At 41.5% G+C, this 26,987-nt stretch overlaps 1 protein-coding gene across 3 annotated transcripts in view; it reads right to left on the bottom strand.

Moving 5' to 3' along the window:
* Positions 1-5,572: 5,572 nt before the first annotated feature.
* Positions 5,573-26,987, bottom strand: part of LOC149091531 (uncharacterized) — a 33,222-nt gene continuing 11,807 nt past the window's right edge. For 2 of the 3 annotated variants that reach the window (XM_089258776.1, XM_089258778.1), the window contains exons 4-5: positions 21,120-21,137; positions 5,573-5,890 (exon numbers count right to left, since the gene is read on the bottom strand). In XM_089258776.1, the coding sequence (XP_089114902.1) occupies positions 5,588-5,890; positions 21,120-21,137 (321 nt within the window). In that variant the 3' untranslated portion in view covers positions 5,573-5,587. The remainder of the gene's footprint in view (positions 5,891-21,119; positions 21,138-26,987) is intronic. The other variant, XM_089258777.1, reaches the window with a different exon arrangement.

Below are 26,987 nucleotides of genomic sequence, written 5' to 3'. Positions count from 1 at the left end.
AACTAAACGATTGCAGTTGATGTTTAATTTGAATGAATTATGTTAAACTTAAGCAAATATATAAGCTTAAAAATATTTGATGAGAATAAAATATTTTATTGAAGCTTTTGAAAATATATCGATAACGATAATTTGGTAGATGAAATACAAAAAATATTGAATATTATCAGGGAATAATGTTTTTTTTTTTAAAGTATGTAACAGGCAGCAGGAGGCGTAGCAGACCCCCACAAAGTATATATATTCTTGATCAGGGTGACGATCTGAGTTGATTTAGTCCTGTCCTTTTTTATTAAAAACCCTATTGACAACTAGTTATTTAATTATATCTCGCGATTCTTGCAAGGGGATTTCGTACACGAGCAGTGTCGATTGTTATTATAAAAATATAGAAACATGGAAAAAAGGCAAGACAATTAAAGCGCGACCAAGGTTGTGCTGGACAGTGTAGGTCAACGATAGCAGCGGACTGTGTCCATTAGGGGCAGCCTGCATACATATGCAGATTGCATGACACGGCGGGCAACAAGTGGCGGACAGGCTGCCACAAGCGACGTTGGCTGCGCAGTGACTGTGTCCGTGGCAATAGCCATGGCCATGGCCATGGACCGAGAACAGGATTGGAAACGGGATTGGGCCAACAAAGGCCGACACGGACATGAACAATGGTCGCACTGCAGCGCTTGCCAAAAATGCTTGCAAACATGAATGCGAGCTGCTCGTTGCGCGTTGCTCGTTGAACGTTGCACGTTGCACGTTGCACGTTGTAGGTTGTAGGTTGTCTGCCAGAGTTGGAGCTGGAGTCAAATGGAGAAGTGGCGCTTCTGGCGTTGTCCTTGGCAAGTCCCGCATGGCCGTTTCATGTTTTTTTGGTTTCCCAGTTGCCTTTTTGCAGGCGATAAAGGTCACGGGATGGCAGTGCCAATGCAATGCGACCTGAATTTTCGGCGACGCCGTGGCAGGCAACATTGGCAGCTGTTGTTGGTCACTGGGACAGGCAGCGACAACGATACGAAACTTCACTTTCACCCAGTCAGCGACAGAGTAAGGCTGCAGTCAGTAAGGCAACCAGGCAGCCAGGCAACAAAAGGCTGCGGCAACAACAACGCCAACACGGACAAACTTTGCAACTGTTGCCGGAAAGACAGCAGCAACAGTTGCAGCAGCGGCACACAAAATGCCAACGGGCTGGCTGGCAACTGGCAATAGACTGGAACGAGAACAAGACCGAGAAGGAGACCCAAGTGCGAGACCAAGTGGAGAGCAAGTCGAAGCCAAGTCGGGGACCGAGTGCTGGGGACTAATTCAAAGGCAAACCGCAGCCAAACTTAAAGAAGCTGCCGCCGCGCCAGTTGCCACTTGCCACTTACCACTTGCGAGCTGCCAGTTGCCAGTTCAATGTCAAGCGGCGCAGCGTTAGGAGGCACGCAGTCAGTGGATGGCAGAGTCGAGAAACAGTGAGACTTGTTGCTTACTTTAGCCATTTTATGGAGCAACGTGATTTGGCTACGACTAAAGATGTGGCATGCCGCATGCCGCATGCCGCATGCTGCCAGTTGCCATCGTTGCCGTCGTTGCCTGTCTGCGTTTTTATGGGCTTGCCAAGGAATGTCAAGTTGTTGGCTGACTCTGTCTGTGCGCTTGCCGGGTAGTATAACTGTCTCTCGGTGTGTGTGTGTGTGTGTGGTCATGACGACATAATCAACGCTTCATTGACGGGACACCCGGGATGCGAATGTGGACATGAAGACAGCTGTTGCCGCTGCCGCTTTACAAGACAAATCGCCAGATTAAAGCAGCGCCGACAATGGGGAGGGACATGCCGCAGAAGGACAACACACCACAGGATGTGACGACGATGAAGTCGGCGAATGACTCTCAAGTTTGGTTAACTTTTTACGACCACCATGTGAAGGCGAAGGCGGAGATGAAGGCGAAGCAGTCCGATGGGCGAAAATGCTCGAGTGTGTGGCAAAAGGGAAGTTGATTCAATTGGCTCCTTCAACTCAATACTGTTGCATATATATATATTTAACAGATAAATAAAGAATATAAGTAGATAGATGGAGAAAAGTTTTAGTCTACATTTAACATTTTTTTGTGAAGTGGAAAGATCTATTCTATTTTAATAATGAAAGATATTTATGCTTTGCTGATTCAATTAAAGATAAAGAAATATAGAATAAGAAGCAGAGAAATCTATGATCTATTATTTATAAAATTAGAGTATTACCACTAACCAGAGAGCACATAGACCGGACACGTAGTGTAAAGTGTTTTGCACACTTATTTTCGAGGGTAATCTCCCAGTCAACTTCGTATTTGCTCGGCTCATCACTTTTAGGGGTCGGACTACAAAAATATGCGAGAGCACAATCATTTCGCTTTATGCGCTCGACCGAGATGGTCGATGGTTGAACAAAAGATCCCTCTGCGCTCAATGTTTCCCTTGCTCTCTCTCTCTCTCGATGCTCTTTGCTCTCTCAAATGTGTATATGTGTGTATGCATGTGAGCACAAGCAGCAGCTCTGAGCTGCCAGCTCACGAAAATTGAAATTTCTTCGCAGCAAGAACCCATGCCTTCCCTTCTGTGTGAAGAGTATACCGAACTTATCAAACCGTTTGCCAAGCTCGTACAAAATATGTATATGTGTTTTCGATTTTATTTGTGGAAAGGGTATGAAAGCGTTGGTGCTCATAGTGAAAATGCTTTCGCGACGAGCGTGCACGCACACACTCTCCCTTGCTACATGTACTATGAGCATTTGTGTGCCTGTGTGCGAAGCTCTTGCTGCCAGTAGCAATTTTAAATCCCAGCATTTGCATTTGGTCGATCTTGTGAAGTGCTCACATACATACATACGTACATATGTATGTACATATATACATTTGATTGTGTGTACGCATGGGCTGCGATGCTTACAATTATGGGAGATCACTTGTAGAAGCATTTCTATGCCTATGTGATTTCATATGTGCGTGTGTGTATGGGCATGTGTGCTTGGGAGATGAACATTGGCGTGTGCCTGCCTCAACTTAGAATGATGTGAACGATTTTGGGCTTTTGTAGCTTTATTGACTAGCTAAAGCGACAAGTGCATGTGTGTAGTATATTGACTGGCGAGTAACTCGCGCTTATATTTAAGCACCTGACTTCATTTCAATGAATGCATTTTTAAAAAATATGTAATACCTGATTAAGTTCATTAAGCTAATGGAAAGCAATCCCTTGCACCTGTTATTATATATACATGCATGCAAGTAAAAAAACTTATACGCTGTATTGACAAGTGCATATCAAGTATTAAAAAAAATGCATTCATTGAAATGAAGTCAGGTGCTTAAATATAAGCGCGAGTTACTCGCCAGTCAATATACTACACACATGCACTTGTCGCTTTAGCTAGTCAATAAAGCTACAAAAGCCCAAAATCGTTCACATCATTCTAAGTTGAGGCAGGCACACGCCAATGTTCATCTCCCAAGCACACATGCCCATACACACACGCACATATGAAATCACATAGGCATAGAAATGCTTCTACAAGTGATCTCCCATAATTGTAAGCATCGCAGCCCATGCGTACACACAATCAAATGTATATATGTACATACATATGTACGTATGTATGTATGTGAGCACTTCACAAGATCGACCAAATGCAAATGCTGGGATTTAAAATTGCTACTGGCAGCAAGAGCTTCGCACACAGGCACACAAATGCTCATAGTACATGTAGCAAGGGAGAGTGTGTGCGTGCACGCTCGTCGCGAAAGCATTTTCACTATGAGCACCAACGCTTTCATACCCTTTCCACAAATAAAATCGAAAACACATATACATATTTTGTACGAGCTTGGCAAACGGTTTGATAAGTTCGGTATACTCTTCACACAGAAGGGAAGGCATGGGTTCTTGCTGCGAAGAAATTTCAATTTTCGTGAGCTGGCAGCTCAGAGCTGCTGCTTGTGCTCACATGCATACACACATATACACATTTGAGAGAGCAAAGAGCATCGAGAGAGAGAGAGAGCAAGGGAAACATTGAGCGCAGAGGGATCTTTTGTTCAACCATCGACCATCTCGGTCGAGCGCATAAAGCGAAATGATTGTGCTCTCGCATATTTTTGTAGTCCGACCCCTAAAAGTGATGAGCCGAGCAAATACGAAGTTGACTGGGAGATTACCCTCGAAAATAAGTGTGCAAAATACTTTACACTACGTGTCCGGTCTATGTGTTCTCTGGTTAGTGGTATTACTTTAAGATAACTGTATATATACATATAGTTATAGCTTATATTTCTATAATGTTATATTGTACGTTATTTTAAAGAGTTTTATGAATTAAATATACATATATATATGTAGAGGTAGTGTTTTTATATATTTCATTTAATTTACAAATATATTCATCCCAACTTTTTGCCAAAGCTTTAAAATTAATTCAATGTTCATTTTATTAATTTAATTTAATGATATTCAATTGTTTTTATATGTTATTTCGAATATTTAATACTCTCTATATAAAAATATCACTAATTTTCTTATTATTTATTTATTATTATTATAATTATCATTATTATTACTATCATTAGTTTTATTTATATTATATATGTTTGTAAATTTATTTGTACATGTTTTAATAGATTTTTCTGTCTTTTTAGCATCTCAATAAATGATATTGTAATTGCAAAATTTAAATCGCTGCCACATTTTAATTGCAATATTCAGCAATGCCCGAAATATAATCGCTGCGGGCGATTCCTGTGACGTTGCCAGGAAGTGTGTGAATGACTATTAAATTAGACAACTTTTTACGAGCCACGACCTTGAAAGTGAACAGGAACAGGCAGGCCGGCAGCTAGACGGCCCGGCAGTTGCGTGTCAGAGCCTTGACTAAGGTCAAAGCCAAAGCCAAAGCCAAAGTCAAAGCGAAAGCCAAAGCCAATGTCAGCCTCTGACACTGTTTAGCTGGAAGCGAGTGCCCAACGGTCCGCCGATTCCCCAGTCGCAGACAGACCAGACCCTCCTCTACGACAAACAATGCTCGTAAGTAGCTAGACCGACCGGGTCTGGGTCTGGGTCTGGCTGTGGGCCTGGGACTCTCTGTCTGTGTCTGCTGCTGCCGTCTGTGCCGCTGACTCTGTTTGGGTCTTGCTACGTGCGGCATGTTGCGACTTTAGCAGCGGCGTCGGCGGCGGCCTTTGGGAGCGTAACTTTGTCTGCCCTTTTTCGTTTTAATTATATATATTTTTTGCGCCCTCTGCGTGCTGTGAGGCTGGTGCCAGAGCGAACGGCACAAATGGTTGACCCCAACGCTTGCTACTTACTCTGCGAGTTTGCTACGTGCAACGCGTGGTGGATGGATTATGCTGCTGCTTAATGGAGGGGACCAGCAGACCATCGAGCCAACGGACCAACGGACCAGCAGACCGAAAGCCTGTTGCCCATTTGCCTGCGCAAACAATGCGGATGCCCCGGCGTGATGACGTGGAAAATGTTGCCGCATGCCGCGACAGACTGAGTCAGCGATTGGGTCTGGGTCTGAGACTGTGTCTGGGTCTGGCTGGGACTGGGACTTTAACTTTAACCGCAGCAGACAAACTGTCTACCGCGTGACTTAATTAGCCTGCCTGACTGTGCATTGTGTGATTGTGATTGTGACGAAGGCTTGGCGCAATAAAAACCCAAGCCAAAGAAGGGGCCGAAGGCGTTTAGCGGCAGCAAAACAGATGGATGGATGGATGCACTTACCCCAGTTGGTGTTCCATTGCCAGCGGCTACTGCGGTGGCATTGACGACGACGGCATTGGCGCCAGTCGCCTTGCCCTTACCGCGTCCGCGCTTCGCATCGGCACGGATGGGTTGGCCGTCGGCACCGTAAACGATCTGAAAATTGAATAAATGGCAGAGAAAAGTTTTCGTGAGTGACTTGATTAACTCGTAGAAATAATGAGAAACGTTAAGTGTTAATTTGTTCTCACTTGAGAATGAAAAAATAAACTGTTAGAAAATCACTTAATTTTACATTTGATTTCATTACAAAATGCTAGCTAACATGATTCGAAAGCACTTATTAGCAAATATATATATATGTATTTTTATTGTAGTTTATATTTGTATTATTTTTATTTATTTATCTTTGTATATAGCTTAAACATGCGTTAAATTTGCATTAATACAGTTTTAAAATACGTTAAATAGTCAAGTTCTACACTTACAGTGTTTCCAAATTTATTCAGTTTAAATAATCAAAATGATATAGTAAAGACACTAACCAGTTATGTAAAGGAAACTTAACCGAAGCACTGCTTGAACAGAACTGCATGCATTTCACATTGTTTTTGCCATTCCGTTGAGCCAGTAAGTTTACTCAACATGGTGTCAACCAGGGCTACATCATAAGCAGTGCACAGCAAGCAGTTGTTGAATGAACGTGCATGGTTCACACGCGACTCGCGCGCGTTTTTCTTGAACTGCTTGTACGATTTAGGGCGTTTTTATTTTGTATGAAAAGTCTTCTGTTCAACTACTTACTTATAAAATTGATTAAAATAAATTTATGTGAAAACTAAAAATACAAATAATATAAGGTGTCATTGACCTATTATTTAAACACAAAAGACACCCTCAATAAAACTCTCTAGTTTCAAGTGGAAATTATCCTCACTGTAAGATGAGCCTCTGATAATTCCAATAGACATGAGAAATGCTGCACATATTTTATTCCGCGACTTATGGCAGTCACATACTTGTAAAGCCTCACTCGGCATCTATTTCCGGCGAAAAGTCATAAATATCATTCTTCGAGACTCAGACGCGGCTGTGTCTTAGAGTGCTTCAGCGCACAGGAACCATTAAGCATTAAGTGCTGGGAACACACATAACTGTGAACGGTAAGCGGAAAATTGAATATCCGAATGGAAATCTAGTGCTCGCCTCTACACACGCACACACACTCAGATAGAAACACGCGTGCGCATCCATCTTATGTGCGCAGGCGCGGCGCAGCATCCGAAAATAGACGCAGCAGACGGACGCGACATATGGACCCAGACGAACGCCAACTGCTGGAGTGCAAGGCGGGGTGGAGGGAGGTGCAATATGTAGATGGGGATGCGGATGGCGGGCGATATGCGCGACTTTGGGGTATGGCATACTGCAGCAGGCAGCAGTGTTTTGTGGAAATGAAAATGGACGCGGATGCTTCGCAGGAGTGCTGCTGGAATGCCCTTGTCGCTGTGCCTGCTCTGAGTGACAGACGACTGCGCCTTAACGGTAAATAAGCAACGCCTGGCAGAGCAGATGCAGATGCAGATGTGGATGGGGCAAGCTGCCGTAAGATGCCGATGTTGGCACGCGCAGGCGCGCACACATCGCAGCCCGGGCAGAGGGCGCACATGTTGCTGCCACATCAACAGAACAGCCTCGTCAGGGGCTGCGCATATCTTGGGCAGTCGCATCCACACCACATCTACACACACATCCACATCCACTTTTAGCAGCAGTTGTCATTTCGGAAGTAATTATTTTAATGCAAGCTGCGAGCGTGCCATGCTCCCAGTCTCAGTCTCAGTCTCATGCTCAGTCCCAGACGCAGACGCAGACGCAGTCGCAGTTGCAGTTGCAGTTGTAGCTGCAGCCCCATGAAGTGACAGCAGCAATGACGCCAAAGACGACATCTTGTCGATGTCACATAGGCTTGGATTTCGTTGAGCATTACACACGCATACACACACATTAGAATATAAATGGGCCGGAGGGGCTGCTGATCTAAATTTAGTTCGGCTAAGAGTTACTGAGGTGATTTGCTGACTTTTCTGGAAATTGATATTGTGCAGCATTTACAGTGTACAGTTGGCACCAAAACATGCCAGCTAAACGCGGAGCACGCAGGGGTGGAGATTCAGAGCTGCATTCATACTTATCTCTGGAACAGATAGACATTTTAAGAGAATATCGTCAAACATTTATTTAATAGACTTTGAGAGGTATTTTTATAGAAAGTTGAAAATTATTGAAAGTTTTACTCTTTATATTAACATATTTATATCCATTCACGAAAGTGAGATGATTACGTTTTATTTTCTAGCAGTATCTTTATAAGAATCTGTATCTAGAATCAACGCAACGCTCAGTTTGTCTATATATGTAATTAGATTAATTTAAATTGAGATTATAATAAAAATCATAACTAAGCAACGAATGCTTTGGTAAAACTCTATTTAGTGGAACTCTTTTCAAAGAAAAAGTCTCACATTTTCATATAGTATTAAATATATGCAACAGCAGGTGAAAATTAAAAAAAATTAATAAAAATTAAAAAATTAAATATATAAACCATAATAAATGATTCGAATCATATTTTTAAGATTGCTTTGAATGATTTAAAGCCATTTTGGTATTATGTAATTATTATGGCTCATGTGCAAAATTTAACATTTTCATCTTCATGTCATATTAACCAGTCATCTTAAATCGGAGTCATAATAATATCACATTTTTAGCCAAGACACAATAAACACAATAGTTTCGACGTACAAACCATATATGTATAGCATATGTACTTAGCTAACCCTTACTATCATTAAATTTATATTCTATTTGTTATTCAAATATTTGTTGACGTGCTCACTGTTTTCTAGCCTTGAGTGGTAAGAATCGCACATGTTTGTCGTATTGTCATCGTAGACATAATATTAATACACACGTACACTCATACACGCACACACACGCACTTATACATAATCAACTTCGCCCAAGTCGTTGCTTAGCACCGACGACTCGCGAGGCCGACGACCTACAGAGGCTGCGTGAAATTGAGCCAAAAATAGGCAAACACACACACACACACACACACAACAGAAGCTCTCTCACACACACACTCGCACGGTCACAATGGGCAATCAGCAGTCAGCAGCTGCTTCCTGCTCCTGTTCATTCAGCTTCCTTTTTGTTCGAGTTGACCTCACATCCTGGGTCCTGCGTCTCGGGTCCAAGCGCTGACAGTTTATGATCAGCAGACGAAACTGAATCAATTTTGAATCAATTTTTTTTCGCTTTCAGTTTTTTTGTTGTTAATTTTTTGCCGTCTTTATTAGCGCCATCAGATGAAAACGCATGTTGGCTTAATTGCTGTTATTAGTTAGTTTTTTGTTTTCATATCAACACACACACACACACACATGCATGGTTATTCTTCTTCTTTTTTATTGATGCCAACAAAGAAGTCTCGACAGCAGCTGCGACTCAATAATGAGACGCTATTTAGGCTCAAAAGCCCCGAGGGCGACAAAACTGTGCAACAGGTAGCCAAGTTAAACCGCAAAGGCCACACGCACAAACACAGCAACAGAACAGCACAAACACACAGCCAGACATACATATATACGCGCACACATACAGAAAGGCATTAAGGAACCTGACCTAGGCCAAGTGGATTTCGGGTAGGTGCCGTCGAGAGCGCGCACAAAGCAAAAGAAAAAAAAAAAAAAAATACAGGAGAAATAACAGAAATGCGCACAAAAAGTGGAGCTGAGTAGCCCTATCAAAGGCCCGCACATGCAGACGGTCGGCTGTTGCGCCTTTTATGACACATTTGTCGCCCTCCCCCTCCCCTGTTGCTATCCCGCACCGCCCTCCCCCTTACCAACCCAAGCTGGCAACAGCAGTTTACTTCATCGTCATCATAATGAGCAAATGGGCGCCCCATACAAAGTTGCTTTTAGGCAGGGCTCAATGTGCGTGTCTCTCTGTCTGTCGCTCTTTGTGCTTGTGAGTGTGTGTGTGAGGTTTTTGGCAACCCTTTGCTTGATGTATTGCAAGCTCAGCTCTGCTTCTCCCTGCTCACGGCTGCTGCTTTAGGTGCTGCCGCTCATCGAACCCTTCGAGTGCCTTTAGCTTTACTACCTTCAGGTCGTTCAACTGACAACTGCTAGGCAAACGTTTGAGCCTTTTAATTGATAACCTTGACCTGGTGCTGGCGTCGCTCCTGCTGCTGCAGTTGCTAGGTAAATGTGCCAAATTTATTAATTACTTCCAGGGAAATGCCTGCGCTTCAATTGAGAGCAACAACCCCTTTCTGTTTTGGGGAGCTCTCACGGATAGGCCATGCAGCAACAGCAGCCAGATGTTTAGGACAACATCATTGTCCTGCCCCGGCTTCTGCCCCAGCAGCAGCAGCACCAGCAGCAATTTCAAGGCTAAGCACACCTTCCGCCCTGAGCCAGACAGAGGCGGAAAGGAGAGGAAGAGAGTGGATGAGCGAGGTGGGGATTACAGCTGTAACAGGCACATGCAGCGCTAATCTTTGTTTATTTTGATTATCACTTTCGTTGCGACACTACCGCCCGCCATGCCCTTGAAGGTTATGACTGCGGCTTGCGTGACCGAAGAGCTGTTGAGCTGAACAAGAGCTGGTTAAATGACTAACTGTCTGCCGAATGGCATTAGGTGTTGAATTATGCGGCACGGCTGGAGCTGCCGGTGAATCACACGGATTTGCTTTTTGCTGGCTCTTATGTATCTTGTATATATATATATATATAATATATATAATATATATATATATATATATATATATGTATGTGTGTGTATTTTCTATATCTCTGTTGACGTGTGCGTGTATATAGTATATATTCCTTTCGGATTGTGGCTGTGCGTCTTTTATTTCGGGGGTTGACTTTTGTGCCAATGGGGGTGGGTTTTTTTCGTTTTTCGTTTTATTTTAGCAGTGTAATTGAAGCCAACCCTGCACTCTTACATATGTATGTTTATATACATATATGCAAGTATTTGTGTGTGTACATACGTATATCTGTAGATACATACATACAGCTTTTCGGCGAGGGAGTTGGTAAATGCGTCATCGTCAATTTGCTACACGCAATTTAGATGCGAAATTTTCAATGTCACTGCGAGGCGCATTTTGGGGCGCGAAGCTGGCGAGGTGGCAACGCTGTCACTTGGCATATCTACCTTACTCAATCTGTCTCGCTTCCGCTCAATCACTCTCGCCCTCGCCATCGAGGACGCCCCTCCTCCTCTGCCTCTCTGGCTGTCGCTGAGGCTGTACGCGTCGAGGGCCCCCTTGAGATGTAACAATTTTGATATGTGCTAAAAAGCTCACTTCAAAATTTGTATCAAGGTCAAGTTCAAGCGGCGATGCGGCGATGCGGCGATGCGACGATGCGGGTGGGCACGGCAGGGGAGAGAGGCGGGAAATTTTATTGTTTTGTTGAGGTAGCAGCAACGAAAATGAAAAGGGTTACGACAAAAACATTTTACAGCTGTATTGTGACACAATTTTAAAGGCTAAAAAGGGGGGAACACAGAGAGCTAAGGGAAGGACGGACAAATGAAAGCAGCCGCAAACTAGGCTAATTTCTTATACAAACTAAATTAAGATCTTGATATATGTATTTATATATACCTTAATATGTATCTCATAGCTTGACTTGAACAGAAGAGACAAGCTTAGCCTATTTAAAATATGGAATACCTAATATATTATGCTACATAGCTTATTTGTAAACAAAGTAGAAAAAGCCTTGCCGACTGATTAAGCCTGCCAAAATACTGGCAGATGTGAACTTCCTGCCCAGGCGTATCTCATCCATACTCTTTTTCAAATGGAATTCCGTTTTCGTTCCGCAGAGTTACTAATTAGCTAGATTTATATGAATACATACATATACATATATATATATGCGGGCACTGTGGCTAACATGCTCGAGCAAGCGATAGTCGCTAATAAAAGTGCATTAGCCAAGGGCCAGTTATTGCAAAGGATGTGCGTCAAGGATGTGCCAAGTTGAGAAATGAATTAATTTCAAATTCCATTCCGTAGATTTAATTGAGTTGAAATCAAATTAAAAGCAATTTATTTTCAACCCTCATTGCGAATTTTTTCACTTTCTTCTTTGCAGTGACAGCCCACACACACACACACTCATCTCACACACACATATAAACACTATCCTTCTATGCTGCGTGTTCTTCTTCGGTTTTCAGTTCTCAGTTTTTCCACAATTTTTCTAAAAGTGCGTGCTACGCAGCAGTCACAGCAAAGCAAAAAATATATATAGATATATATATATGTATTGATATATGTATATAGAAAATAAAAATAAGGAAATAAGTAAAGTAAAATGAAATAAAACCGAGTTTGGACGCGTTTTTGGGGTTGCAAATTATTTCAATGCCTGCATTTCACTGCGAGCAGCAGAGAAAATCGATAAAAATGTGCCGCATCAGATATGAGACCCGCACTTTTTTCTACACACACACACACATACATGCATACATGGTTAATCTGCAGCATTTGTTGCATTGGCAACTCAACCATTTTGTGGGCGTGGCAGTGGAATGAGACGCCACGCGAGTTGGCGGCTGTGACGGGGCATTAATTTTTAATTTGTCGCGTGATATCCAAAAATGATTTATGCATTTGGCATTCGCTGAGCTTGTGCACAAATTAAAAAGTCATTGCAATTGCATATTAAATAACAACACCAACACAAGCAACAGCAACATCCCGTCAACAATTCAAATTATGCAGCTGAATGCCAAACTTTTCGCATTCGGGCAAAATAAGAAATGCAAATAATATTGCTCGAGTTGGCACAGCCAGCTACAAATTGCATTTGATAGAGTGAAACGGTGCCACGCCCAACCACCACAACGCCCAATCGTATGCATTAAAAATGCGCCAAAAGATGACCAAAAAAATACAAGTGGAAGCAAAATGAGAGGAAAAGCACAGAAGCAATAGCAGCAGGAACAGCAGCAGCAGCAGCAGGAGAAGCAGCAGCAGCAAGTGGAGAACTGAAAACTCTCGCTTTGAGGCAACGCAAATTTAGTTTAATTTGGCAGCAGCTCGAAAAGTTGCTGCGCAGCTTAAATGCAGTCGCAGCAGCAATCGCAATCGCATTTGCAATTGCAGAAGCTGCTGAAGATACTCATTTAAAAGAGCTGAATCCACTGAGAGGGAGTTGCGCACCTTCATGAAGCATATGCAACGGTCTGTCATCTGCATTGGGTTCCGCTCAAATATCATATATATAGATATAATTTTCATTAATTATAATTATATATTATCTATTTTATTAACTTGAAATGTAAATTTTCTTTAATTTACAATAGTTTCAATAAATTTGTTAAACTATTATTTTAAGAAACATTATGTAAATATATAAATATATAAAATCTATAATTATCGATAAGAGCAGGAGTGATTGGAAGTCCATTCAATGTTGATATTCAGTAAAAATGGGATGAATTATAAAAAGCAAATTTCCATCAATTTGTGATTTGTGATTTGTGATTTTAGATATCAAGTTGTCTTGCTCTGGCTGTTGGCTATTCGAGTCAGAGGCGGTGATAGAGCATCTGCTAGTCATAACTTCACTTGGAGTTCCATTTACTGCTGTTATTGTTGTTGCTCCAGCAGCTGCAGTTCCTGCAGCAATTGCTGCTGGCTCAGTAAAAGTGGCTTTTGTACGTACAATGACCTAGCAACACATAAAAAATGCAAAAAGTGGCAACAGCGGCGACTGAGGTGGAGCAGAAGCTGACGCAGTGGCAGCAACTGTGCGAGTCGCGCACTTAAATATGCAAAGGACGCTCACGATGGGGAGGATGCGACGGTGCCACGCTGCCACACTGGCACTGTGGCAAAGGATGCCAGCATGCTAAAGATGTTCCTCCCATTGCCAGCCCCAAAGGCGAAAGTTTCTCAACATCAACAGCAGCAGCAACAGCAGCACTGAGGCAACAGCAACAGCAACGGCAACGGCAACGGCAACGGCAACAACTCAATCGAGAGCAACAGGGATGGGATGCTGTGTGCAAGGATTCTGGCGTAACTTCAATAATAGTCAAGTGCAGTGAAGCGTTCTCTCAGCTGAAAGCTGCACTGCTCCTTGCCAACTTCTGCTGCTGCTGTTACTGTTGCTGCCCTCGATGCCTTACCAAAAATCAAAGCTGGGCTCCCCTTGGTAGCAGTTCTCCATTTTATTTGCACTCGTTGCTTTGGTATTTTTATTTTTTTGACGCGGCGCTGGCAACATCTTTTGGCCAGCACAATTCGCGCAGCAGCGTGTGTGTTTGTGTAAATTTTGCATTTACCCTTGGCAAGGACTTTTGCCAAAGTGCGGAAAGCCAAAGCGAACGCAGCAGCAGCAACAGCAGCAGCAGCAGCAGCAGCAACAGCAACAACAACAACAGCAATAGCAACAGCCGCAGCGAAAGCAAAAAGTTTTATTTGCACAGTTTTCTTTTTCTTAAACTTTTGTTGTTCGCCTTGGCACGCCCCTCGGCATGTCCCTCGCAGCGTAAAATGCTTGCTTGCAATTTGTACAAGCAAGCTTACATACAATATATATACATACAATATATACTTGAAATGCTATATATACTGCGGCTATGTGTGTGTGTAAGTGTGTAATGTACTGATACATAAGCAAGTGGCAAAGGCGTCAGCTAAAAAGTGTAGCATACTTTTGAGCGCTGCGCAGAATATCTCCCCACGTCAAACGCAAAATGGAAAATTTTTATAATTAACAACGACAAAGTGGCTCGACAAAGCAGGCAGCGGGCAAGGGGCAGTGGGAAGGGGGAAGGAGGCAGTCGGCAACAACATGAAAGTCAGCATCAGTTTATCAAAGGCGACAATCGCCCAAGCAGCTGCCAAGTTGTTTAAGGGGGCCTCGCAAGAAATAGAATGCAGCTTGAGAATGCGACCAAGTGTGTGCGTGTGTGTGTGTGTGTGTGTGTGTGTGTGTGTGTGTGTGTGTTGGACAAGTGCATTGAGAAGGGAACTGACAAGTATATACCGCACACACACGTACATTATATATATGTGCATATAGGGACAATTTAGGGTGCCGATGTCACTAGCATTCGAAAGGTCGGCGGCCTGCAATGCAAATATTTGCGTCAACTACTCGCAGGCAGCGACAATAAGACGCAGAAAACGAAGAAGAGCGAACGAAACAGCAGCAGAAGGGCAATGCAATGCGATGCAGCGAATGCGTCATGCTGCTGCTGCTGCTGCTCGAGTGGCCAACGGCAAATGCAGCTGAAAAAAGTAGCCAACTGAGAGAAGCCATTGCAGTGGCCCCGCTGGGTGCTCGCTAGCGTATACGCAATGTGCGTAAGCTGCGGCTTCAAAGAACTGCGGCAGGTGGCGTGACTGTGTAAGTGTGTGTGGGTGGAGAAGGTGTGGGTGTTTGATATGCGTATGTGTGTGTGTTGAAGTGTGTTGCCTTATTTGCACATGTTTCCGTTCGAGCTAACAGCCTTTTTTCCTGCTTCTGCTCCTGCTCCTGCCCCCTGCCTCCTGCCTCCTGCTGCTGGTGTTGCTGTTGTGCGTGCCGAGCTTTGCATCATTTTGTTTTCTGCATTTTAAGAGTGCGTGAGCGAATTTCCGAGTGTGCCTATGTGTGTATGTGTGTGTGTGCGTGCATATTTATGCGTATTTGTTTGCATAGCTGATGATGGTGCCAGCAGCAACAGCAACAGCAACAACATCAGCTTTATTTTATGCGTGCGTGTGCGTTGCCCTTTGGCAAGTTGTTGTTGCTGCTGTTATTGTTGCTGCCTCCCCGGATTCATAGCTCGCTGTATTCTTGCGCGTGCAATTAGAGAACTTGCAGCAGTGGCAAAGCTGCAACTTTGGGCTTGTAAATGCAGCAAGCGCTAAATTGTTTGCTGGCACGTGTGTGCAACTGTGTGTGTGAGTGTGTGGGCGTAAGTGAATGCGTGCTAAGTGCAAAGTTCTGCTGCAGCATTTTTATATAATAGAACAACAACAACTAGCGCCAGCTACGTGACGTGAAATTTTTTAGCGCATTTTATGTGCAGGTTGCTGTTGTTGTTGCTGCTGTTGTTGGTTTCCAGCTGCCTTTTTGAAAACATTTCTTTATAATTTGTTTTTTTTTTCTTCTTTTTTTTTTGCTTTCTTTGGTTTTTGTGCTCGTGCTCTTTACTCTAAACCACCCCCACGCAGCAGCAGCAGCCGCGCCCGTTAAGGGATGTTTATGCACGCCACGACTTTCGTACTTTAGTAAATGACTTGACTTGTTTGACTGTGTTGCCCAGCACCCAAGCCCGCGTCAAGCCAAGGACTGAAGCAGGAAACAACTTTTAGTTGGACTCAAGTCAGAATGAAAATGCGAAGTGAAAAAAAAGAACAACAACAACAACAACAAATCTAAGGAGAAAATCAACAAAATGAAATTGATTTTTCTGTCGTTTGGCAAGCGTGTGAAATGTATTGGATGAGAACTGCAAGCTAATTCCCAACTTTTGCTCCAATTGATATTCTGAGAAATGCCCCGCAACTCTTTCGCTGGCAGAGATATGTGCGCATCGAATTTATTGTTTCAATTATGTTTTCAATTTGCGCCGACAAACAAAAGCCGCGATATGCAAAAAAAAAAATAAAAAATAAAAATAATAACAGCAACAACCAAAAAGGCTCTCAGCTATAAATAAAAGTAAAATGGGGAAAACAACAGTGAATTTTGTATTTCTGTTTGTTTGTTGTCAGGTTCATGCGCAGCATTCAATATAGAGAGACTCGTCCTGTGCCCTATATCCTTGCAGCACACCCCCACCCCCACCCAGCCCAATCCCAACCCCAATCCAGATCCTGTCCTCACGCAAGTTATTGAAAGTAAACATGAGAAAATATATTGTATGTACTGGCAGGAAACACAAAAAATTGTATTCCAAGCTCAGCGCGTAATGCATGCGAAATTGTCTCAAATAATATTTAAAGAAAATTAAATTGAATTTGCGGCAGTACGAGGGCTGACAGCAACAAGAATTTATAGTCAATTGAGTTTATAAATACCCTATACAATCGAGGTTTGTATATTGGCATATGTCCACCCTTTTGGCTGAAACTGGAGGTGGGAGCAAGGGAGATCTAAGCCTCAGTTTCAGTGTATATCTGAGTTGAGCCTGAGCTACATTAGAAATAATAAGGGAGCTCAATACCGAAATATTGAATACTTAAGAAGGGCAGTATCAAAGGTATCCTTATAAAAGGGTAATACAAATAATTTTGTGAAAAAAGCTTACTCAGGATCACCTTTAAACACTTCATTAGACTTCTTTATAATGAATACATAGCTTAATTTGGAATCTAATTCGAATTTATAAATAGATAATGATAAGTCTTTTTTAACAGGTGACCGCAAACGATGAGTTTTTCTCTCCAATGCTATCCAATGTTATTAAAGAGATCACATTTCCCTCTAACATGCATTATTGCTATATGATGCTTGATGGATTTTTCAAACAGTAATTCGAATATACCCCACAACATATACATATATGTTACAGGGTATAATAACAACAGTGTAACAACATCGCAAACGCAATGATAATATAAAAATAATCAAAAATCGATTCAAAGTGCGGCTTTTGTTTTTGTACAATATGCCAAAAAAAAGAAAGAAACGAATCTTGTTGTTTCTGTTGCTGTTGTTGTCAAAATGCAATCAAAAGATATGGCAATTTGTTGCTGTTGTTGTTGCTGCTTGATAGGCACTTTGTGAGTAAACTTTTACTTCATCTTCATCTTCATCCTCCTTTTGCATCTTATTTTTTTTAACTTGTCTTCTTTTATTTTGGGCGGGTTCTAACAATTTTTTGGAAATTGAAATTTCCATTTTGATTTGACTGACTGGGCGCTTATCTGATTTATCAGAGTTACATCAGAGTGTATCTGTATGTGTGTGTGTCTGTGTGTTCGTGTGGGGAGTTAAGCTGGGTATTTAGTTTTGGTTGCAATTAGGCGCCCGCAATGTAACCTGTAACCTGTAACCTGTAACCTGCTGACCCTCTAAGCTAACAGCTAGAACACCCATCACTTATGTCTCTGTGTGTATATGTTTATATATGTATATTAAGCTATGTGCAACCCCTTCGCTGTTTAGCTGACAAACGCTTCGTTTCGTTTCTGGTGCTGGGGTGCGAGTTTTGTTGCCGCATTGCTAGAGACCGAAGGGTCGCCTCGCTACGAATCGGTCAAGCTGAAAAATACGCTGCAATTGCACCTTGCAAACGCACACACACACACATGAGCACACCGACAGGCATACTCATACAAGGAGAAAAACCAACAAGTACAAATGATGTAATTAAGCATGTTCGACCTGGGAGATGCCCAGCAATATTTAAGAAAGCTGAATTGGTCACGGAAAATGGAATAAGAAACTAGTGAAAGTCAAAGTGAAATTGATGGATATGTTTCGAAGCCCGATAAGATATATGTACGTAAACTTAATGAACAGCATTGGAATAAATTTTAAACTTTTCTATGTGGAGCTTCTTCTATAAAGACATTTATACTAAAAAGATATATTATTATTATAAATATATCTTTAAAATAAAATTCTTTTGACAGCAATATGGCTCTAGTTTTAACTTAAATATGCCGGTGAACATATCATAGGTCAGTCAAACAATTTATTATAATCATTATTATTATAGAGCTTCCAAATAAATAACAAATAGTAAGAAACTTGTTGACTTTCTTTAAAAATAAAAAAATAAGTTTACTTTAAAAACATTAAGGTAAGGTTTCATGACTTTAGTTGCTTAATTATCTGCATCAAATAATTATATTGAATAGAAATCGAATCGAATCTAGTCAATCCTTGATCTTTGGGAGTAGTAGTCCATGGACGAACGAGAATATATATTTTTATTGGGGTCCCGGACATTCTGGAATCTTCTATTGCCTCTTCGAGCTTCTTCTAGAATTAATTTTTTTATGGCAAATCTTTTAACGTATTTAATTTGCTGCATCTTTGGCGTCTTTCTTTTATTGTATCAACGAGCTCTTTCTAGATGCATTTGCTTCAGAACTGCTCACTATTATACACTCACTGAATATAGCTATAGCTGTCCATAACTGCTCTAGATGGTTGTTTTAACAGGGTATTTGAGCCAGTTGCCCTGACCATTTCGGCTATGCATCGCTGATATTTAAATTGAGCCAACGGGCAGTAAAATGCGCCGTTTGCAGGGCGAAATGCACTTCAAAAATAGAAATGCAAAAAAAGGGTTAAAAGTGCCAATGGGTGTATATGTGTGTGTGTTTATGTATCCTGTATCCTTGAAATGCAACGCATGGTCGCAAGCGTAAAAATATTTTCGCTCCTTTTTTTCGTGCCAGTCGCTGCGTCTCACTCTCTCTCTATCGCTGTCTCTGTCGCTTCCTCTATTGCTTCGTTGCCTTGGCAACCTTGTTTTCCTTTTTTATACAGTATAGTTTATATATCCAGCTTTATGCTGTTTGCTCTTGTTGTTGTTTATTAATAAACAATAACAAGAATGCTTAATTGCATATCTATTTACTACCAGCTGCTTGTTAACCTCATTTGCAGCCTTTCCACCTTACCCCTGGGTGTTCGTTACCGCTATTCGTGTCAGGAACTCCGCCTTGCTGTTGCTCAAACCCGAAGCGACTCCTCTAATTTTTTTGTCTCTGGCTGTTTCCTTGCAGTTTGTCTCATTAAAATGAGCAAATGCGAAAATCATTTGCGCTGCAATTTTTTACAGCAAGTGCAAATGCAGTGGCGCATTCTCAGCTCGTTAGTGTGCAAGAGTGTGTGGCAATGCGGCACTTTTGTCCTTTAACTAGTAGCAAGGATATGGCACAGCGCCTTGGCCACTAAGCTTTGCCTTGCCGTTTGCCATGCAAATGCCACGTTAAGTATACGCAGCGTTGTCGCTGTCGCAAATTATGTAACATTCATTTGCATTTAGTCCTCTTTTATTTATTGTTTTTTACTTTTAATCAATGCTGATGTTCTCGTTGCTTTGTTGTTGTAGTTCAGTTGTGTGTTGTGGCTGCTGTTGTCGCATTCAATGTGCGCTTAACAAGGATGTGAAAATTTATTTATTAAAATTTAACAACGCATTATAATCAGCGCAGATTTATATAAATGTGACTGTGTGCGTGTTTACAGACACAACAACTACTTATGTACACAGTTTCGACTAGTGGCATGAATGCCGCTCATCAACAACCACCAGCAGCAACAGCTACAGCCATAGCAGCAGCAACCCATCAAAAACCGTCGTCCACACATGCAGCCGCCGAGGCAGCAAATCGTTTTCATGAATACAACAACAACAACAACTACAAAAGCTACCCAAAAAGCATTCAATTGCACAGACAGACAACACACACTCAGGCACACACATACACACATACACACAGACACACACACATATACAACATAGAACTGCACCAACACAAATAAAAACGGTTTATTATTTAATTTATGCGCCTGATAAAAAAAAAACTGCTGGTAAAAAAAGAAAAAAAAAGAATTAAGCGAGACCATCACATGGACAGACGAGAGATCCATCAGATACATAGATACATTCGCCGCCAACAGCTACATAGATACAGTCGCTGCAGAACAATGAAGAGCTCAAAAGAGTTGTTTGCATTATATGCTACATCTATAGGGGCTCAGAATATGAGCAAACCTCAGACAAAATGCTCAAGGTCAAATACAGTATAGTAGAAATAATGCAAAAAATAACAAACCGGCGTGTCCGACTGCATAATGCCGGTTAATGGGTAAAAAGCAAGAATACAGATATTTTCGAATATCCCTCGAGTTAGAAAATATTTTTAATAATATATATATATATATATATATATATATATATATATATATATATATATATATATATATATATATATATATTATATATATATATATTTATATATATATATATATATATATGAGATCGGACTCTCAAGACAATTTTTTCTAAAAGACTCAAAAAAAAAAATAAATAAATAAAAAATAAAAAACATAGATGAGAGTTTAGATTTCGTTCCTCTAGGCAATCTATAAATTGTTGATCTTATCACATAAGCTTATTGACATTTACATTTATGTATTACATATATATGAATTCTAAGAGAAATTCTTGGAATAATCTACTCGATTTCTTTATCTAAAAGATAAGAACTTGATTATAAAATGTTTTTCAAAATCTAATGCAAATGTCTTTTTTGTGCGTGTTTATAAATAGAATTAAATGGAATTTGTTAAATAAATAAATGGTGTATACGTACGGGCTTTGATTTGGGTTCCTGCAATAAAATAGAAAAATGTATTTAAATTAAAATCATTTTAGCATAAAAAGCGAATTTCCAATTAAAATAAAACGGAAAATGAGGAATAAACTGTATGTTTAAATGTGTGTTTATAAAGCAAAATATGTATATGTATGTTACAGCAGTGGTTATTTAGATTTGAAAAAAAAAAAACACACTCTAATTGCCGACAGGCTTATGACTAACAAACATATATATACTTATATGCACATATACTCATACACAGGCGGATATGACGATGGACGCCTTTCTTGGTGCAGCTGATGTGCTAATTATTTCTAAAACTCCTCATTTTAGTATATGAGTTATTTAATAATTTTAGTGCTCCATATCATATCCATCATCCATCATTTGGAAAATTCATTCTATTATTTTATGAAACTTTTGTCACTTGTGCATTCAGCATGAAAACCTGCATATTTCTTTCCTGATCTCATTTAAAATATACTCTCATTAACATATTAAAACATATTTATTTCCTTTAGACTCATAGACTTGCATTAACATATTAGCCGAGCTGTCAAGCTAAGGGTATAATAATAAAATATATCTGATGTACGAAAACAATATATTTAGCTGCAAAATTTTATATATGTTCAAAATGAGAGAGAGAGAGAGACTGTATAGGATATTTGTAGTTGTGCATAATCCGCTTAAAAGTCATTCGCCCCCACAGCTCAAAGCAAAGTAAAATAGTTTTGTCTATCACAAATATATATATTTCTATTCATGTGTGTATATATATGGAAAGTATTTACTCATAAGCGTGCGTGGATCAAATGTGAATATATATACGGGGAGTGTAAGAGAGAGAGAGAAGTAGAAAGGAAGACAGAGAGAGTGACTGAAGTAAGTGCAGCAGAAATACGGCACGTCTGTTTTAAATCCTAGAGCAGGACGAAGGATCAGGCTGAGGCTCAGGCAAAGAAAAACAGGAAAATATAAAAACGAACAATGCGAGCAGATGTGCAGGGAAGCGAGAAACAAATGCAGATGTTTGCCTCTATGCGTACGGCCGAGTGTTTTAGTATGTGTGTGTGTGTGTGTCTGTGTGTATGCTCGACAGATGAATATGCATTGGAAGCAGCCCAAGGAAATAAAACAAAAATTCAATCGGATTTGTGGCAGAGCCTGCAACTGGACACAGTTTGTCTTTCCATTTAGTGCAATGAACTCTCTATCCATGCCTTGAGCAGTATATCTTCTCTCTCTCTCTCTCTCTCTTTCTCTGTAGATTGCATGGTAGCAGCAAATTGACTGATTGAAGCAGCATTGTACCAGAGACAAGCATAGCACCTGGCCATAAGCGTCAATTATAGCAGCAAAATTTGAAATTTGCTATAAAAATCTAAGAAACAAAAACATGAAACTCTGCATCAAAGCAAGAGAAAGGTATGTATGATAAAGCAGGGTCAGGAGACGGAGAGAGAGAGAGAGGAAGGTAGGGAGGGAATGTGTGTGTGCTGGTGCAACTGGATATGTCAGACCACGACATTATATCAGATTGCACAATACAAAATGCAAATACACACACACACACAGAGACATGCACATGCTTGACAGCGAAGATAATTAAGTTCACAAGCTCATTATCAACATCGTGCTGTCTATATATGCTATCCTGCACACGACCCGGCTAGGCCAACGAGCTAAAATGCGAGCTGTGCCTGCGAGTGAATGTGGATGTGTGCCACAGGCCTGAGGACGAGAAGGAGCACGAGGACGAGGACGAGTGCTGGGAGTATGTCAGAAACGATGTGTGCTCAAGTAGGAGCATTGCACTCCCCATACTAAGTGCCAGCTACTTTCTGCTGGCAGCTCGAATTTAGTATGCATGAAGTGAAACCTTTAAGTTGTCATGGGTGGCTTAGAGGGCTAGGGTTAGTTCGCTCAGTGGAGTGCATTTAGCTTGATGAAGTTGCTGCCGCCAGTTGCCAGTTACCGTTGCAAGTTCCCGTTGCCGTTGCCCGTCGTAGCCAGTCGCTAGTTGGCAGTGTGGCAGGCGGCCACAAAAGTGAAATTGAAAAAGTCTTAGCAAGGACAATACAAGGAATAGGTATGGCGGGACACTGCCAAGTCAATCACTCATACCCGCACTCACGCAAAGGTTGCCTTTGGCCGCCATTTTGGGGGAGGGTTGGGCGGCGAGTTTCGTTGGGCCAGACGCCTTTTAATATTTGCTCTTCTTCTTGTCGTTGATTTGCCTTATTTGCCAGTCTTTTGACGAAAGAGACGATGGAAATAAAATGCGAAATGAAAAAAGCATTTTAATGAGAAAATTCTTAAGAAAAACTGCATATTTAAGGCACTGGCGAGCTGGAAGGGACACTGCGGCGAGTTGCGACAGGAAGCGGCCTCAGCTCTCAGACTTAGGCGCGCGAAGCGGAGTGTGCGGACGGTCCCAATTCAAATAGCCAAGTTAATGACTTGTGCTGGGGGCATTTTATATTTTTATTTTTATTTTATTTTCAGATCTGATTTGTGAAAGTAAAAGCAGATGAGGACACGGCTCCGACTCCATGCAGAGTGTGACCAGCTGCCCAGTCGGGCAGAAACCAAAGCCCGAAAACCTGAAAAACTCGCAGAAACTGACGGCAGCAAAAGCAGCGTATTGAATTACAAGAGCTGCACAAATACCACAGAAATACACATGAAGTGCATTGATCCGCATTCGATTTGTGGCAGCAACTAAAAACAACAACAACATCAACAAGAACGACATCAAGAACAAGCGATACGTAATCACAACAGTATGCCGAAATATTGGCAACCAGCTGTACTCGCTGAAGAGCACAGAACTTCCGCAAAAGAGAAGAAAGAAAACGACATCATTGTATTAATTTTACATACATATGTATTTATGTATGCATGTGTGTGTGTGTGTGTGTGTGTGTGTGATCATTTTGACACTGTGAAACAACAAAGTGAAGACCAGCGAAACAGAATACACCATTGAAACTACTAAGTAAAATTTACTAAGTCTCATACTTGTATAATTTAAAGAATAATATAATATAAAAAAAATATACTCTATAGGAGTAGAATAAATTGCAGCCTGCGCTATATAACTGCTGTAGTTTCAATTGCATACATACATGTGTATGTACATATGTACGGGGCAGTATGAAATTGCAAATTAAACTTTTTGTCGCACAGTGTCTTGGGCATTGCCTTTCCAGTGGCTGCCCAAACGAAGAGCACATGGGACCTTTCGCATGTATGTATGTGTGTTTGTGTAGCGGGATGCATGTGTCGAACGGCAACAACAATAATGATGATAAAGCAGAGGAAGATATAAAATAAAGCGCCAATTGTGTGCCAAGCGCGGAAGGAAGAGCTGCCAACAACCGTGGCTGGCCGTCTACAATTTATGTGTGGATGGTTATGTGTATTTGTGTGTGTGTGCTGGGTATATTGACATGTCACAGCGACTGCAAAATTTACAACTTTATCTATGTGTGTCGTCATTCGAAGCAGTGGCAGTGGCAGCGAGAGAGACAGCGACAACAGTAAGGGCAGGAACAGAGCCGGCAGGAGATAGCAGACAGCTTCGATCGGCTGCGTCTCTTTGCGTGCCATTTCTTGTTTGACAACCTTTTGTGACGCTGACGTGGACGCAAGCGCAGGCGCAGCGCTGTCCGCGTTCTTCTGTCAACCTCCTTCTTGATTGTGTGACCAGTCGCTCGCTGTCTCCGCTCTCCTAACTATCTTCTTTGCTATCTCCCTCGCGCTCATGCCGGCTGGAACTATGTACGCGCTCGCTTCTTTTTCGGTTTCCTGTTTGCTGCTTCTGCGAGCAGCGCTGTCGCGTTGCTCTTGCTATTGCTTTCGCTGCCGGCGTTGATCGTAGCAGCGAGACAAAACGTTGCGCTCAACCGCTTATTTACTTATGTCTGCTCTGTCTGACTCTCTGTTTTTGCATGTGTGTTAGTATCGTTTGTATGTGTAGGTTGTGAACATCTGCTCCTGCAGGCGGCAGCGGCTGCGAACGTCGCGACGTTTGCTTTTCTTTTGTTGTAGCTGTTATTGCTGTTATTGCTGTTATTGCTGCTGCTGTTGTTGTTTCTGTTGCCTCGTTTCGTTATTATCGTGTTATTGTTGTTTTATTCCATACTGCATATTCGCACTGCGTTTGTTGTTGTTCTTACTTATCGTTTTTGTTGTTACTTCAGCTTTTACTCTTAAATTTGAGGCGTACGAAGCGCGTCCAAATAGAAGCGATTCACATCCGTGAACATGACCTTAATTTATACCTTACTGCTAATACTTTAAGGAAAGCGAACAATAGGGAAAGAGAGAGAGAGGATGCGATAGAGAGCACGATCAATTGCAAAATCGATATATGTACATACATACATATGTAACAGCTGACTTCAATTTCAAATGTTAGCTTGCTTTATGTACATATGTGGAATATTCGAAATGATAAATTCTTGAGTACCTTTTAAGTCCTCTTGAGATATCCTTTGCTCTGCTCGGCCAATGAACTTGTCAAGCAGCCAGCAAAGAAGACATCACATAACCACAGCCACTTGAGAGTCCAAAATGGACCCGCCTGGCCGTAGTTTCAGCTGCATATTCATTTACGGGTGTATGAGAGTGCGTGTGTGTGTGAGTGTAACCTGATTTTATTTAAGGATATGCGCAGCCTGCGGCGAGGCTCTTAAGTGATTTCGAAACGCAATGTAAGCTGAATGGAAAACGAAGCAAAACTCCTCCTCTCGGCTGCTTCGGTAGCTCTGAGGCAGTGAGGCTGCGAGCTTAAGGATACGCGAATGCTCCAAATGCACTCAAGTGCACGTACGCAAGTACTTAAGCAGAGGCACACACAAATGCATACACACACGCAAACGTGCTTGTAGGTTACTAGTTGAATATGTGGCCATGCACAGCGCGAGGGCGAAGGCGAAGGCGAACTTAGAGGCAAAAGTGAAGACGAACGCAGTTGCTAAAGCAAAGGCGAATTCGTTGTCGAAGGCGAATGCAGTTGCATGTTTTGAAAGGGGAGGGGTTACATTAATTTGCACTGGCTCCAGCTGGAACATCTGTTCCATCTGCGCTGACATAAATCTAGAGTGACTGACCGCTGGAGCGCAAGACCGCGCGAACTCTCGTGGCCGCGAGCGGCAAAAAGGAAACCAGTTTGCACTGGCACCGATTTAGCTGCGCTACAGTGGAGCCCCAAAATAAAGATGGCGAAATCAATTATTAATCGATTATTTAATCATTTGATTAATTTAAGCTACGTGAATATTCGTTTCAATTAATCGACGAAAAGTAATTGCATAACTGATCAAAGTTTTTTTTTTTTATTAATTCATTCGTAAGATGTGTGGCGTTCAATTCATGATAACTAGATGGTATTGTTGATACTGAAACGTGTGGTGCTTCTCCAATACTCTAGAGATCGATGCAATTTTCGTTTTTTTTTTTTTTAATAATTGAATATGTTTTTAGTTAATCGCAGTCCATTTTTCGATACAATTAAATTGCCAATAGAAGCTAAATATTCGATTATTGTATGTGACTAACAATCACAATCCCATCCCCAAAATCCCATTATCAATAGCAAACAATATTATTACTATGTATGTATGTATCTACGATCTGAGTGCGATACTAATCAAAAATTCCCTAAACATATGCAAAATGATCAGTGAGTGGGAAACCGGCTTGCCATAGTGGCACTGATTTAGCCCACTGTGCCTTCAGTAGGCCTTGTCAGTGCCCGCGGTGAGCAGATGCAGCAATTTCATTGAGTAACTTTTTTGAATGGAATCGAACGGCTCTGCGTAAGCCAGTGCTGCTGCGGGACCAAGCTCGAAT

The sequence above is a fragment of the Drosophila navojoa genome, chromosome 4 (assembly GCF_054131105.1).
Source record: "Drosophila navojoa isolate 15081-1374.11 chromosome 4, UAZ_NAV_1.0, whole genome shotgun sequence".
Classification (NCBI taxonomy): Eukaryota; Metazoa; Arthropoda; class Insecta; order Diptera; family Drosophilidae; genus Drosophila; species Drosophila navojoa.
Note: the sequence above shows the minus strand (reverse complement) of the source record. Positions and strands in the feature narration are given on the sequence as shown.